The sequence below is a fragment of the Seriola lalandi genome, unplaced genomic scaffold (genome assembly GCF_002814215.2).
Source record: "Seriola lalandi dorsalis isolate HSWRI2012SDOR001 ecotype SW California unplaced genomic scaffold, Sedor1 jcf7180002052129, whole genome shotgun sequence".
NCBI classification, from domain to species: domain Eukaryota; kingdom Metazoa; phylum Chordata; class Actinopteri; order Carangiformes; family Carangidae; genus Seriola; species Seriola lalandi.
Genome location: NW_019522682.1, coordinates 652,794 through 669,463, shown reverse-complemented (window position 1 = coordinate 669,463; position 16,670 = coordinate 652,794). Strand labels below are relative to the sequence as shown.

The 16,670-nt window shown below is 40.3% G+C and overlaps 1 protein-coding gene across 1 annotated transcript in view; it reads left to right on the top strand.

Moving 5' to 3' along the window:
* The window catches only part of whrna (whirlin a), a 140,033-nt gene that overhangs the window by 59,234 nt on the left and 64,129 nt on the right, over positions 1 to 16,670 (top strand). The window contains exons 2-3 of the mRNA XM_023399920.2: positions 8,458 to 8,676; positions 13,165 to 13,290. Coding sequence (XP_023255688.1) covers positions 8,458 to 8,676; positions 13,165 to 13,290 — 345 coding nt within the window. The remainder of the gene's footprint in view (positions 1 to 8,457; positions 8,677 to 13,164; positions 13,291 to 16,670) is intronic.

The following is a 16,670-nucleotide window of genomic DNA, read 5'->3' as shown; positions in this document are numbered from 1 at the left end:
TGTGACTTTTGAAGTTAAAAGCATTGAACAAGTGCGCATGGATGTATTATAATCCATCCATGCAAGTGTGTCCCAGCTTGGTTCATCACTTTTTTGTGTCCCCTGGAATCAGTTCTATTGTGTTGTAAGTATTTGCAGCACATGTGTGTTTGTGTTTTGTCTGGTTACATTTGTTTTCTTAAGGTGCAGTGCATTGAGCTCTCAGGGCCACCATACCTGCTTATTAAACCTGCTTAACTAAAATCCTCATGTTGACTGCTACATTTCATATCTAATGCGCTTCAGCCCAAACAATAAAAAACATATTTTTGTCCTCATGTATTCTGACTGCACTGTGAGCTGTGAAAGCAGCACATTGTGGTTCTACTTGTCACAGTAACATGACTGTACCAATGTGGAAACAAGCAGATGAAAATGCAGCGTTTCTTCTTTGCTCTCGCTCAGTGTCAGGGAAACACTTCATCGGCAGGCTCATAGGCACGCTCGCCGCTGGTTACACGCTTTGACTTTTCCCCTAAAGGCACAAACACACACACACACACACACACACACACACACACACACACACACACACACACACACACACACACACAGCTGATAGATGGATTGGACTTTGAAAATTGTGCCAACGCTGCACAGCATCGATGGCTATGATCCATTCACGCCGCTGACAGATCTGCTTTCCTCCCAGCCGCACTCGCATTTCCAACAAACCATCAAACAAACACATTCCACTTTTGTTACAGCTCGCTTGTTCTCCAGCGTTCACAAGGCCTGCCGTCACTGCTGGATGTTGTAATTGAACAAACACACGAGGCCCAACCCATAACGCAGCCGTGCCAGAAATGAGTAATCACTCGTTTTAATCTCCTAACCCTTTTTTAAGCTGATATGAGTAAAAAATTACTTTTCATTTTGTTTGGCGTCTTTTTGTTATGTACTTTGTTTAGCACAGAAGATTATGTCACCAGGTGTTTGTGTGTCCACAAGAATACAGATGGAGCCAAAGCGATGATTCCTACACAGTCCTGGTCAAAATTTTGAAACAATTTTAGATAATCAGAATATTTAATAAAATATCAAATATGAAAGTTATTGAAGAACAACAAATAAATGCTTTTTACAGTCAAATGAAAAATACAGATATAAAATGTACTGTAGCTTTGAATTTAAATGAGTTAAATTAGTTCAAACAAAATAAAAAAACAAATAAGCCTGTTCTTAATTTTCAGGGTCTACATGACATGAATTAACCAATGAGTGATGGTTTCACTATTTTTTTTACAATGGTGAAGACGAGCATCAGCATCAACAAAAGGCTGCAAGGCAATCACCAAAGATCTTGAAATCCCTGTTTCAACAGTTGGTATTTTTATCAAGCTTTTGAGCTTCAGTTTGACCTCGAGCAATCTGGAGTGGTGGTCTCCGCCTGTATCATACTCTCCACACTAGACCTAGTAGGGGCTACATGAGCGAAGGTGAAGGAGGACACCACTATTGAAAGAACAAAAAAGGAAAGACTAAAGTTTGCAAAAACTTTCATAGATAAGCCACATTCTTTGTGGGATGATCTTCTATGGTCAGATGAAACAATGTGCCCTCTTTAGGAATGTAGCGCACCAGTTTCTTTATAGGCGTCAAAATGAAGCACATAAGGGAAAGAAAATCCTACCCAGGTGGAGGCTCCATCATGCTGAGGGGCTGCATTGTCGTCTCTGGTACTGGAGGCAGTGAATGTATTAAAGGAATAATGAAATCTGAAGATTACTTACGCATTTTAGTGAGAAATGTGTTACTCACTGTAAGAAAACTAGATTTGAAGCAAAGGTCTTGGGTCATTCAGCAGGACAAAGATTCACATCCAGCAGCACAAAAGCATGGTTGAAAAGGCGAAGATGGACTGTTTAAAACTGATCAGCAATGAGTCCTGATCTAAACCCCATTGAAAACCTTTGGAGAGATCTGAAATCTGCTATTGGAAAAAAGGCTCCTGCAAACTTAAAGGAGCTTTAGAGCATAGCAGTGGAAGAGTAGCAGAAACTACCAGCAGACAGGTGTAAGAAGCTTCTAGAGGCTGTCAATGTAACCTTGGACATTTTATTAAAATATTCTGGTAATACATGATTGGTTGATGGGCATATATTTCTGAAGATATTCTGAATTATGTGCTTGATATTAAAAGGTGCTAATGATTTTGACCAGGACTACACGTGTAGATACGTTGAGCTTCATTTTTCTCCTTGACACTATTGCTTTTAGAGCCAGAAAATCCAAGTTTGAGCAAAAAGTGTTGCAAAAGCCATCCCCTGTAACTGACAGTGATAGCCTAGGACATATGTACATGGAGTACAAAGACACACATCTATAATCCTTGATGTTTTCTTAGTGGAACTGCAAGTTTTAACAGTGACACCATCATTTTATATGATGTGAGAGAACGTCTCATTGCCATTACACCCCTTCCACACACATGGATTAAAGTGGCAGGCTCTCTCTTGTCTCCACTAGCCTGCATGCTTGTGTTGAGGATGATCATTTACATACTCAGCTCTGTTTCATCCATTCTGTTTCATGAAGGAATAGCACTGAGTTAAACTGGTTGTTGCTAGGTTGTTGCTCTTACACATCAGAGGACATTTGTTGTACTTCACGTTGAACCTCTCTCATGTTGTTGATGCTGGGGGCCATTTCAGTCCTTGAGTAGTGCTGGGCGGCGCCAGCGTGTCTGCAAGGCTGATTCATGACAGTGGATTTTTCACCAGCGTGTGAGCATGTATGTTTGTGTAATACTGATCTTCTGAGGTTGACGGATCTTTTCAGACAGCAGTAAAGAAACAGCCAATCAGCCCGGCTGCATTTTTGGTTTCTGTGGCAGTATCTTTTTTCATACATGAGATCTGTCCCTTAGCAGGTTGGTGTTTTTGTTTGTGTGTGACTGAGATTGGACGCTTTGACGCACTTTTGTTTTCCTGTGCGTTATATATATATTTTCATGACAACTTATCAAATGTGCAATTAGCGAGAACAATTAGCGCTGAGTGGTTTCAACTCTGAAGCCAAATCATCTGCCAGCAGCAGAGAAGAAATGATTTTAATAGAAGACTGTTGGAGCGTTTTCTTTAACTCTCATAAATCCACCTGTCCCAAGCAAAGCCTCAAGTGAACCCTCATGAAAGCTGAGACTTTGTGTTCTTGAAAATGACATTAGGTAGAGCAATGGGCGTTTACTTCCATTTAGGGCCCAGAGTTGCCAACTTAGCATTTTTATTCCTTTCTTGGTGACTTTTAAGACATATGTAGGGATTTTCTAAAATAGCTTTTTCAAACAAAAGCCTATGAACTAAGTAGAGAGTGGTGGGGCACATATTATACTCCTCAGTGAATTTACAATCAGTAAATCTTCACTTTTGTCGCTGTGGAGGCAGATATTTGTGAGCTTGAGTTCCTAACATCCAGTTATCCCCATTGTTTGTGTGGTCCTGCTCTGAAATTGAGACTATTTAACTTGATTCCCTGTTGTTACATAATTTAATGTCTTAGTTATTATTGTTGTTGTCAGACAAAATTACAGTAACTCATACGCAGTTTGTACAGCAGCCTACACACATCATTTACTTTCACGAGAGGTTTAGTTACTTTAGCTGTAATAAATAAGACACAGTGTTGGAATCCAACCCTGTCTCCTAGAAATGATTAATTTAGTTGATGTACAACTAAAGTGCAACAGCAAGTATGTTTTGAAGGAAATGTCATTGTTACTGGATTATGTTTTTATTAACATAATGAGGATATGTTGACAATCTATATATTTGGTAAGTCACAAATAAGTTCTTAGACGTTGTATTTTTATTTTACCCCAAATTCCTGATCTTGCAGTACAATATCCACCATTATTAAACATTTTTATGGTTTTGTTTGGAAACTCATGACCCCTGGTTAAGGTTAAGGAAAGATCATGGTCTGGTTTAACACAGAAAAAGTTCACAGTGGCTTGTGGCTTCAAAAGTGCTTTTGTTGCCTAGACCACAGACAAGACTGTGGATGCAAACCCTGGTGTAACAGTCATTTTGTATGTCTGCCGTCCACCCCAACCATCTCCTGGTGACTCTGCTGCTGTGTTTATACGTGTCTATATGGGAAAGTGGTCCTAGACTACCAGGAGCACAGTGGTGAAAAACCACTAGGATTCTTGCTAGAAATTAAGTGACCAGCCTTGGTCAGGGAGGTGACTCATAACCCAGCATTTGCTCTAACAGCGCCTCAGTAGTCCTCTGTAGAGATGAGAGAACCTGCCGGAAAGACGACCATCTCAGCAGCACTTCATCAATCAGGCTGGGTGGCTAGAAGGAAGCCACTTAGAATAACAGTCATATGACAGTCCGCTTGGAGTTGGCCAAAAAACATTTAAAGGACTCTGAGAGCACAAGAAGAAGGACTCTCTGGTCTGATGAGACAAAAAGTGAATCTTTTGGGCAGAGCTCCAAACAATGTACCTGTTGAACACCAGCCACTGTTCATCATCTGGCTAATGCCATCCCTACGGTGGTGGTGGCAGTATCATGCTGTGTGGGGGCTTCTTGGCTGCAGGGACAGGGAGACTGGTCAGAATTGATGGAACGATGAATGCAGCCAAATACGCAAATACGGAGAAGTCCTTGAAGAAAACCTGGTCCAGAGTGCACGTGACCTGAGACCGCATCATTGATCTGAAGCATACAACCAAGACAACGCTTGAGTTGCTTCAGGACAAGTCTCTCACTGTCTTGAGTGTCCCAGCCAAAGTCCAGACTTAAACCTCAAAAAGATCTGTGGGAAGACCTGAAGACGGCAGTTTACAAACACTTCCCATCCAATCTGATGGAGCTTGAGGAGAGTGTATAAGTGCATATCCATGTGTTGTGTGTATCCATATGTTTCTTTGTACTGGCTGTGAAAACAAATCTCCTTCTGGGACAATAAACACTCTCTATCTATTAATTAATTCTATCAATTAATTAATTCCATCCAACTGTTAACTGATGAAAACCTATTCAGACTTGTAAATGTGCAAATTATCAACTTGTTAGAATTTTTATACGGCCTTTGTAATCTCATTTTCCAGCACACATTTTGATAATAAACATTTGCATATTAACACATGAAATCAGCTAATGATTTCTATTTACTGCACTTTTGGAGACTTCTCTCCTCCTATTGAAAAGTTTGCATAACTATTGGGTCAATTTAATAGAGACTGTTTACATAAACAGGCTTTATGGTTTAATCCTTCATGCCTCATGTCAAGTCTCCTCTTACGCTATAATTTTCCTGACACCGGCTACCTTTAAACCTCCTCCAGTATATGACCATGCATTTCTAAGTGATGGAATTGGATGGCCTCTACAGCCGGGCTTTGTGCAGTCAGCTTTTTGTGCATGAAATGGATTGCTTAGACTCTCATGAGAGCGTATTGTTTTTTCCGCAGCCTCGTCTGAAAGCAGCTTACCTGCCATTGCCATTTCCCATTATGCTTTGCTGTATATTCCAATATTTTCCCAGCATAGTTTGTTCTGATTACAAGCCGGGCCTACAGCTTCACCAGCCCAGTGTCACAATCAGCACTTTCCTCCAGGGACAATGCATTAAGGACCACTGTACCACGGCTGCTTCGTCAATTACCACTGTTTCTTATTCACAGGACGGAACAGCCTGTTATACCTGCTGCCCTCCCTCCGCCGCCTCCATTACCCTCCATCTTTCCTTTTTCTCCTTCAGTGTCATGTTGCCCTAACTCCTGGAACTCCTGCTTCTCATTGCATCTAAACACTGCTCATTTTTCCGTCTGTATGCCTCCATTTCCTCTAAATGCAGTTAAATTTCTCAGACCAACACTCACCATGATGCCGCCTGTTTGGAGCTGTAAATCAAAGTGATGCTATTTAGCTGGTTGGCAAAGTGTCTAAGACAGAAACTGTGGCTGTGTATATCTGTGTCCCAGTTCCATAATAATAGTGTATAATATGTCCCACATACTTCAGATTATGCAGTTTTTGCAGTTAGTGCACAATAAATCAATACACGTTACCATTTGCTAGTAACAGGAAATCAAGCGTTGATGGGTGTCAGACTACCAGCTGAGCTGTTAAAATATTTAGCACTTTAACTTTTGCATTCTGCACTCTTCCTCGAGCTGTGTCTCCACCCTCTTTCTGCTACATGTGCAGCATGTTCATTCTGCAAAGAGTGCAGTCTTGATTGCTCTTCCCAGGACCCCCAGCTGATGACTGGTGCCTCAGATGGATATGTCACTTGTCATGTATGCTGGAGATGGCTTTCATCTTCAACACTGTCAAAATTTTGACATAGTAATGAAAATCAAAAAGACAGGTAGTTATACTTTTTGACTTCACGCTGTTTGTGGTTTCATGTGCCTCTTTGTTTGTAAGTGTTTTTTCTTCTCTGTCTGCGAGTAAAGGCGACCAGTGGTGCACCTGCTCATGTGTTGGTGAACTCTTCTGCTGTATTCATATATCTTAAATTGCGTATTTATGCTGCCATACAGCGTGGAGGAGATGGGAGAGGGAGCGGGTGATGACAGCTATTTTGGTCCGTCAGTCCAGGAATTTGTTTAGTCACATTTGAAATCATTATCAGGATTGTGTAATTGATTCAGCTGGGTCTTTGTTCTCATGGAGATGTGCCTTCTCTGAAATCCACAGGACAGAATACTGATGGGTTATCTTTATTTGTGGTTCACTGAAGGAGAGAATGGAGGGATACTGAATTTAGTTGCTGTGCTTACTTTGATTTTACACACACAGCTACTTTGGGAAGGTTTTTCACCAGCCTCACTCAGAAGAGTCAGCATTTTTGGCACTTTCTTTATTGAATAAATAAAAAAGCTAAAAAAAAAAAACATAAGCATAAAAGTAATAACAGATTACAGATAGGAATGGGCATTATGCGCTTTAAAAAGATAAGGAATGGGGCCTTTGATATAAATGTAGTTGGATGAAACAACATCACATAGGGGACATTACACAGCAGACACAAACGGCTGAACAATGCATCTGCAACAGGCCAGAGACAAGTTAAAGTTAGTCTCAATGGTAACACTGATTCATCTCGCACAACTCAAAACAAAAGAAAGAATATAGATCCTGATGGAGAGAGACGGAGAACAATTCTATTTAGGATAAATTGCTTTTTGTTCCAGCCAGTATAGTGTGTCACTTACAATCAAAAAACACACATTTTAGATTTGATTTGACACAGCAGTAATCTGCTAACAGTGGACATGGTCTCCCCTCTTGTTTGATTGTCACTCATATACAGTTTACCAGACAGCCCTGAGCTCTAAAGAGTCCTGATTTTAGTGATGGTCAGCTAACGTCTCACCTATTTGCAGATGATGTAGTCCTCTTTGTTTAATCAGGATGTGATGTCTGATGTGTCATCACTGCAGCACTACAGTATGTATGATGATGAAATCCTGAAGTAAACATTCATTGCTTCAGAAATGAAGGTTTTTCACCCAGCCAGGGTATGTTGGGTCATGTACCAACAAAGCCTGTTCCCTTACGTCTGGAGAATATGATTCATGGGCTGGGGTGTGTGTGTATATGTATATATATATATATATATATATATATATATATGATTATATTTCGATTAATTTTTCAGCCCTACTAATCACCCAGTTGTAACTATGATCTTTGATGCATTTGATAGACTATAGTCTTTAACACACAATGATATGAAACCTTTCAGTACTGAGACCTTCCCGTTCTTTTCAAACTCATAAACTGAAACTTTAAGACCTATGAAATGAGTCTTTCAGTAATGTCACTTTTAAAATCAGCAACATTGCAACTGATCATTTTCACTCGAGATGAAAGCAGAGGTCCTGTCTGTGTTGTTGGAGCACAAGGATTGTTTGATCAACTCCATTCAGTTTGATTTCTCCAGACCTCTGGGAATACATTGATCTGCAGAGGGATTGCACATACACCCAGCGATCAGAAGGCAATGAGGCACAGCCAACAGCAATTTTCACTAGAAATGTGTTCAAAATGTGTTTGTTGTGTGTGTGTGTGTGTGTGAGTGATATGTCACTTGGGTTTTTTTGGGGAGTGATGTCGAAGCACGGAAAAATGGTTGCTTCTCTGTAATCTTTAATTTTCTGCCAAATATCCCTCTCGGCTTGTTTTAGTGTTGTGTGTCTTTAATATACATCGCTTTAACCTCTGTGTTTGTGCCCATACATGTATGTATGGGGGAGTATGTTATGGCCTTATAAAATCAAATTCAATTGATTGAATTGTGGATTCATGTGTACTCTTTGCTCTTTAAACCTGAACTCATGTATGCTGTTCTGGGAAATACAAATTTTCTCTCCTCTCCTCTCCTCTCCTTTCCTCTCCTCTCCTCTCCTCTCCTCCTCTCCTCTCCTCTCCTCTCCTCCTCTCCTCTCCTCAGGTGCTGAAGGGCAGTAAAAAGCTTTGTCTCTCTGTGCGTTCAGTCGGGCGAATTCCTGGCGGCTATGTCACCAACCATGTTTATACCTGGGTCGACCCTCAGGGTCGGAGTGTATCCCCTCCTCCTGACCTGCCTGAGCATCGCAGCGCGACCCTGAGGAGAAGTGACAGCCAGCGGCGCAGCAACATGCAGCTACTGCAGGAGGGAGATGAGAAGAAGGTGAGACTTTATGTGGAAAGCAAAACAAAGGATCAGTGTTTTTCAATGCCTACTTTTTTTTTATCTTCAAAAGAATAATATTATCAGGGGAGAAGTAAAATATTCAAAAGTTGAATAACATGTCCAGAGAATTGTGTAAGATGATTCATAATTTTAATTCCTTTATAGGTGGCCATGACATAAATCCCTTCAAAACATTTGCACTCCCTTGTACTCCCTCGTTTGCACCCATTAGGCACTTTTAACATTGCTGTTACTACCATCAAATCACTTGCAAATGAAATATTCATGAATATAAAAACGGCAAACTAAATTAAGCAGCACTAAAGTAAGCAACAGGGTCTAAAAGTGTTTCATCAATACATCACAAATAACAATTATTCTAAGAAATGATGCCCAACTTCCTCTAAAGGCACAGACTAAATGTTAATACTGTAACAGGCATCATCGTCTTTAAAGTTAAAAGCATTGAACAACAAGTATTTGCAACGCATTTTTTGTCAAATTGATGAAGATGTTTTCTGCAGTGAATTGAGCTCTCAGGGCCACCATATCCTCATCTGACATGGTCATTTTTATTCTGGAAAAACACTGTGGTTGTTGTCTGAACGTTTTCCCACAAACTATCCACCAAAACCATTTCCTCTTTATTTGAGACACACACACACACACACACACACACACACACACACACACACACACACACACACACACACACACACTAACACTGCTGTATCACACTGCTGTCAGGCTGGCTGCTGTCCGAACCAACAAACAACCATAATCCCAAATTGAACTAGAAACCCCGACCGCAGTGCTATGATAAAGGCAAACCCCCGGCTGTATTAATAAATAGGCAGGTTTCTGGTCTAGTAGAAGTAATGCTAACTGAATGTCAGTTTTGTACCCTCTCAGATCCTGGAGCTCTCCTGGACTGACCATTGAGACTACCCAGGTTGGCTGTCACATCAGTGGACTGTAAAAAATCCATAAAGTTTTTAATGGCCAAGCCAGTCTCTTTACTGGCCCTGTGTGCCTGTTGTTCAGGGTGGGCATTACAGTGTGCTGTGTTGATGTTTCTCTGCCAAGTAGAGTTTCCACAGTTACTCCGGGTTCCATCAACCGCCATTTCTGCTGCCTGAGGAACACCACGGACAGCTATCTGGGAAAACAAAAGCTCTATTCTCTTTCAGTTTTGGTTGCACAATGGCAGACGCTCTTCATTTCCCCAGGAGAAAAAAACTGAAGTAAAGAAGTAAGGAGTAAATTAGGAGTAAATTAAAATAGTAGTAGCACTAATAGACAAAAAAAATAGATCAGAAACAAACATAACAGTAATTGGACCTTAACTCCTACAGAACTCCACCCTCTCACCACCTCAGGACTCTCAGGGAAGGAGCTGTCAGAGCTGTTTAAAAGATTTATTACACTAGAACTTTCAATTTTTCAGCAGCTGAAAGCTTCACATTAATCTTGAGTGCTTCAGCTACGTTAATACAGGCTATAGTTAATGCCATGCAGATAATGTTTCAAAAATATTAATCCTGCAGATAGTTTGTCTATTGTAGCTTCTTTACTCCTATTCAAAAAGAAATTAATATCCATTTCTAATATTTAGGTTCTTTGAATAAATGTGTCATTCGGAATAAAAAGAGGTAATGCTAGTCTTGTCTGATGTGTGTCTGCATGTGAAAGGAAACTACGTGTCGTTTTCAGGTTTTCAGTGTCTTTGATACACAGCAACATGAAGGTCAAAACTGCTGCTGCTATTGCTTCCCTATACTGCAGCTGATGTCGGCTGGCATGTGTCAAACTGGCCTGACAATGACAGAGCAGCCTTTGGAGAATTGGCAGTCTGCTCACTGGCATTCGTTTGTGAATGTGTAGAACTCGTCCCGTGAGGTGCTTCACATCAGTAACAAAAGTGTTCAAAGTCCTGTCATTTCAGGTAGTAAGAGGTTGACATGAAATTTATGCCTTTGGTGCTTTGATTCCTAGAAACACTGTCCAAAGCTACCACAGTTGCCTCTTCGGCATGCAGTGACTATCATTGTAGTTACAGGTGTTGCTCCTGGCTATCATGTCATTAGCTGTTCACACACGCAGTGCTGATTTCAGTCTTCAGTCTTCATAACATGCACAATATAATTGAAGAATCTCGTCTGTGGTTAAGTGCAATCCCAAACAAAGTCCCAATGAATTGTGCCTCAGATTCAGTTGCTTACAAAACAGACTCTGAGACTCCTCTTAGAGAGAAAGATCATGTTATATTGAATTGATTCCACGATAACAGCTGATGCCAGGGAACACTATGAGCCTTAAGAGCTGCTTTGTTTCTGCCAATAAAAGAAGGATGAGTCTGGTAATTAAAACTATTCTCCATGTCGTGCATAAATGTCAAAGAGAACACGAATGCCTCGATATTCCCACTGAGCACTGGCTCACCTCCAGTAAGCAGACATTTATTAAAGGACCGCAGCACCATATGCACCAAATGAAAGTTAGATTTCTGCGCCAGATGCCAAACCTGCAGCAGCAGGAAAATAAAAAACAGACATTATTTCATAGAGATATTTGCATGTGTCATCTTGTAGCTGCCAGGGTGCAACTGATGCCCCTTTTCAGTTTTGGCAAGAGACCGCTGCATTAGATCAAACCGAGTAATGAAGGGTCTCATTGTGATGGAGGAAAAGTACAATTTAAATTTTGGCCCACTGCTGAACCTTTCCCAGTGGACAATGTAAACTTTAATGTGATCTCTTTGCTTTCCAAATGTACATATTTTGGAATTGTTGAGTTCATACAAGTTGCCATTAGTGAAAGACAGTGGAGCCGTTTTATTAAATGAACCCTGGGTAATAACTTCCTTTTGACAACCTGTTCATGTCTTTGAGAACCACAGTATGCTTTAGGCCTCCAAGATAAAGCGTTGTAAATTCTTAAAATATGACGGCGTAAGTAAGTAAAGTAAGTAGATTTGGGAATCATCAGCATGTGTCATTAACAATGAGGGCTCTGACATTAATAGATTACTGGAATAGGGAGCTAAAGGCTCCGTGACCAAAGCAAATAGCTGCAGAGTAAAGGGACACTGTTGATGATATGACCCAGAGGCACCAAACAAAGACGAGCAGATTATACCTGCCATTGGGTTAAAATACTGATAGCTGTTTTTCAGACAAATGAACCCTTCATCAAACTGTAGCCTCCAGAACAGACATATAAGACCCAAGTCTTCCATCAAGTCATGGAGGGGAGGTTCATACTGTATCTACAGCTGCTCCACTGTACATATGTGGAGCAGTCAAGTGTCATTATCTGAAGATTTTACGTTCGGCAAAACTGGCTTGATCACAGCAAATCGGGCAAAAACTCTGTATACAAGTTGCATGAAGACACCGTTCCAGCTAAGAATGATGGCTTGTGGATTTGTGGATATGAGGCTGGATTTCAGCAGCTGTTAGAAACATCCAGGTTCCCCTTTTAGAGAGAAGTAACTGCAGGCTGACTTTATGTTGAGCAATAACACGTCCCGCGGACCCTAAAAGTCTTTATTCTTTATTGATGCTTTTAGTCAAGGTCATTTCCCCCTCTGTATGTCAAATGCTGCTCCGGTTCCTTGTTAGAGGGATTCTCAGAGGGATGAGTCGGGTTCACTCTACTGTGAAATGAGTCATATTTTACTTTGTGAAAGTTGTGTATCATTTGTGCAGAAGGCAGAAGAGTGGGAGTGGACCTCCTCATTAATCTATGTGGGTTTGGTTATAATCTCTTCACCCTTTAATCTGATCAAAAAATGACTTCTTCCTCATCACTGAGTCCTTGTTGAGGTGAGAAGAACTGAAACATATGTTTTATAAATTGTGAAAATATAGTGTTAGTGGTTGCTTGCCAGTGTCGGAATCTCACCCTCTGAACAATCATCCCAAAGCTGTTTGTCCTCTAGAGAAGGGAAAGATAGATGCCATTACAACTTCTTTCACTCAGTTAAATAATGCAGTGTTCACTCTGAACCTTTAGCTCTCTTTCGAATGTTGCCATATTGTTTAGGTTTCTGTTAATCATGTTGAAATGACGGTTTCAGCTATAAAACAAATGTCAACATAGATAAAGGTATTAGATTCTTCAGATTTAAGATGAGCCTTGTAAACAAACTAATTGACCGATTCAGACAGTCATTCCTCCAGTCAAAATGGATTCAGCCGCCTCATTACTGGCTCTGAGTAACCACATCTAAGTAGCTCCTGAAATTCTTTATTTTCAGCCGACAAATCCCAGCTCAGAGCAGGGCTGTCATTTTCTCCGTGCATTGTGTTTCACATTTCCATTTCACTGTGAACAGATCGACACCGCAGGAAAATCTGGCAGCTTGTCAAGCAGCACAATTGAGACTGCAAACACCGTTTTAAAATAGTGATATTTAAGGGGTGCCTGGTTCACACTATTTCAGATATTTAACCCCCTGCTTTCTCTGTCTGTCTTTAACAGGTCAACTTGGTTCTGGACGACGGCCGGTCTCTTGGTCTAATGATCCGGGGGGGAGCAGAATATGCTTTGGGTATTTACATCACCGGAGTGGACCAGGGATCAGCAGCAGAGTGTGGAGGACTTAAGGTATCACTTCAGTCTATCTTCCACTCGCTGACTCACACATTGTCTCACTTTGATCGACCTTATAAAATCTGCGACAGTTTAGATTAGAATTGTTCTTTGTTGGTGAGCTTGCTGGGGAATGCACATGATAACTCTCTCTCATACTCAGCCTGTTATTCCTCCCTTTCTGAGGCCTAGTATATGTATGTTAGTATCAAAATATTTGTCTCAGGCTTCATGTCATGTTATAAATGTTGCAAAATTAGAAAAGAAGATGTGTTTTTTCAGAAAAATTCAAAATTGTCGACCACTTTATTCACCAGCAATTTTATAACTGCTGCTAAATGCTTCCCCTGTGCGGTTTAGGCTCTTTTTTGTTTGCTAGCAGTTGAATCATTGCATGAGAAGAAGCCGTGTACCATTATTCTCTCAACAGCTGTATTACATTATTTTGGCTGCAACATCGTAAACTTTATGCAGTTCAACATACATCGAGTCAAGTGCAGAAAAACCTGTATGTGCTGGACAAAAGCTCAGAGCCAGCTAAGGCTCAAACTTTCCATTGAAAGCCACATGTACAGACGGTCAGCAACATCCTAGCTTAGCAACTAGTGAATAAACACCAAACAACCACTGAGCAAGTACCCCAATTTCATTCTGGTACAATCTTAACAACAATCACCCTGTAAAATCCTAGTAAGAAGCATGCACACAGAATATTTAGAATTAGAATTATTATTTTCAAAAAACATAACATCTTGTAGTTACTACAGTTATTCCTTTTGCAAAATCACTGGTTCCTGAGAGGGAAATCGTTCTGTTCTCCTGCCGTCCTTACAAAGGGGTTAGGGCACAGGGTCAGGAACAGAGCTGATTTAATGCAACACGTTAAAAATGCCAAGCAGTTTTCTGGGATCAGGGTGTATCAGCACTGGGCCTGTCAATGATTTGATAGAATCAGATTAGAAGTGGTGAGACAACCTGTATACTTGGATCTCATTTGCTCCTCACATCTATTGTTCACTCTGCCTAGTATACAGGCATTTTGACCTGCGGTGAAGTTTCCTTTAAAAGAGTTTTTCAGTGAATCTGTCACGATGACGTGACAACAATGGGAGACTTTTTGCAACATGTCACGTTCTTTGCTTTGCTCACACTGTGTTTCCTACGACTTTAGGCTATTCTTTGTCAAATTGCTATTCTTCTTCCTGTTCACCATATGGGCTGTCAAAAATGGCTGTTTTATGGAGTTTGAACAAATCAAAAAGAACATATGCTGTTTGGTGGATATGTCGTGATGCGACTATACTCCCTTTTAAAATGGCATTCAGTTCTGAAAACAAAACTATGTGCTTGTGAAACAGCTAAGACTAATGCACTTATACAAACCCTGAAATAAACTCTGCGAGTCTTAGCATTTGAGTGTCTCAGAATAATGGTCTTATTCCCTGTGAGGTGGCAGTCGGTGGTGAAGGAATTAATGAAATGAAAATGTATGATTGATTTTCAAAACATCACAATGAGCTGGAGGGATATTTTATGAAATGGGATGCTGTTAGGCAGTATGATAAAATCACAGAGTAAATCCTTAAAAAGAGATAATTTCACTGTCCTCTAGATATTAAAGTCCTCTCTACTCTAAAACAATCTTTTGCTATTGTTGTTATTGTAATAAGGAGAGTAGCAAAAACAATATGCCGGTATTTCAGTTTCACTTGCATATCACACATCTGATTTATAGTGGAATTTTACAAAATTAAAGACTAATTTACACTGATTTTAATTTTGGATTGTAAAGTATTCCTCCTAAGAGCACACAGCTTTGTTTGGTTTCCTCACAGACGTGTTTGTCATGGTGACATGGCAACAGAAGGAGAGTGAGGTTGGATGTCTCCTCCCCTGAGCTGCTCATCTCATGCCTGTTAGTGATCAGCCCATCAACCAACCAATTACAAAGACACCTATTATAGAGGGCCCACACAGACACACACACTCATCAGAGCATCTCGATGTGGAGTGTTGTTAGCGACTAGAAAGACGTCTATTATTAAAAAGAGAAGGAAAGGAACGACAGCAGGCAGAAAAGGTTTTAATATACCTTAATATGACACAGGCTTTTCTTGCCTTTTTCTGTTTCTGCTTTTCCCCTCAAGTTCTTTTCTTTATTTCATATGTATGAAGTATTTAATACTGCATCTTGTGCTGTGCTGTGATGTTTATTTTCAGGAATGTGTTTTGGAAACTGTCAAACCTGAGTTTCCAGGGCTTAAATTGTTTTTTTTTTGTTTGTTTAGCCGCAGTTCCTCCCTCCCTTTTTCTGGTTGGGGGCCTAGTATCCAGGTATTCAGACTGGAATTTCATCATTTAGAAATACTGGAGTAAGTAGAAGGCAGTCCAGTGCAAGTGAGCATATTCACGATTGAGTCCTGCATAAAGCACATTGTCCTGTCCGGTGCGATGTGTCCTACCCAGGCTTTTGTTGATATGGATGCTCCAGTGGTCACCTGGCTTCACCTGCAGGGCCAAATACCAGACGCTGTCTCGACAGAATGAGCGGGAGGCCCGAGAAACCTCCCACATTCACAGACACAGTTTGCTTTGTGTGCACACACTTGGGTGGTCAGGAAATATGTGAGACACTCTAATACAGAAAAATGATACTCAGAAATGAGTATCAGTATTTAAGATTCTGAGCTGAGATAGCCATTAAAATGGGTCAGGAACATATCTGTATATCACATCTCCAAGGAGCTAATTATTCTTTATAACTCTCCCTGTTGATATGTGCAGCACAGTCACTGGTGTATCTCAGATTGTTAGCGCCCAAGGCAAGATCATTAAAACATGTGCCCTGCAAACAATGCCCTTCAATGTGTTTTGTAAATACACAAGAATTTATATTAAATACATGTAAATATAAGCATCCACAACACAAAAAAAAATGATCAAAACCTTTCGGTCCAATGAAAATATGCAATGAAATACCTGTTATTGTCAAACCTGGCAATCTGAACACAGTTTCACACCAAGTATGAAACATTTATCATCTACAATCCACATCAATGACCATTAATGTCTCACACCAGGTCCTTTGCATTTTTCAAAAAAGACATAAACCCCCTACAGATACAGAACTCATTCCTTTACCAGAGGTTGCACTCATGTGCTGCTTGGAGAGCGTGACATGACATGAACAGTGACTATGTGAATGAATATCATTTATTTATTTTGTTGATCACACAAACACAAACAATGTAAAACTAAACTGAATATGCAGTAAGTTACTGCTGCAAGATGATGTCTCAGTGCACCTTGTATCTCTGGTTCTTCATTTAAATGAAGCATTAATCATATGTCACAATCTAAAAAAAACTAAAAAAAAAATCTTTTTAAGGAGGATA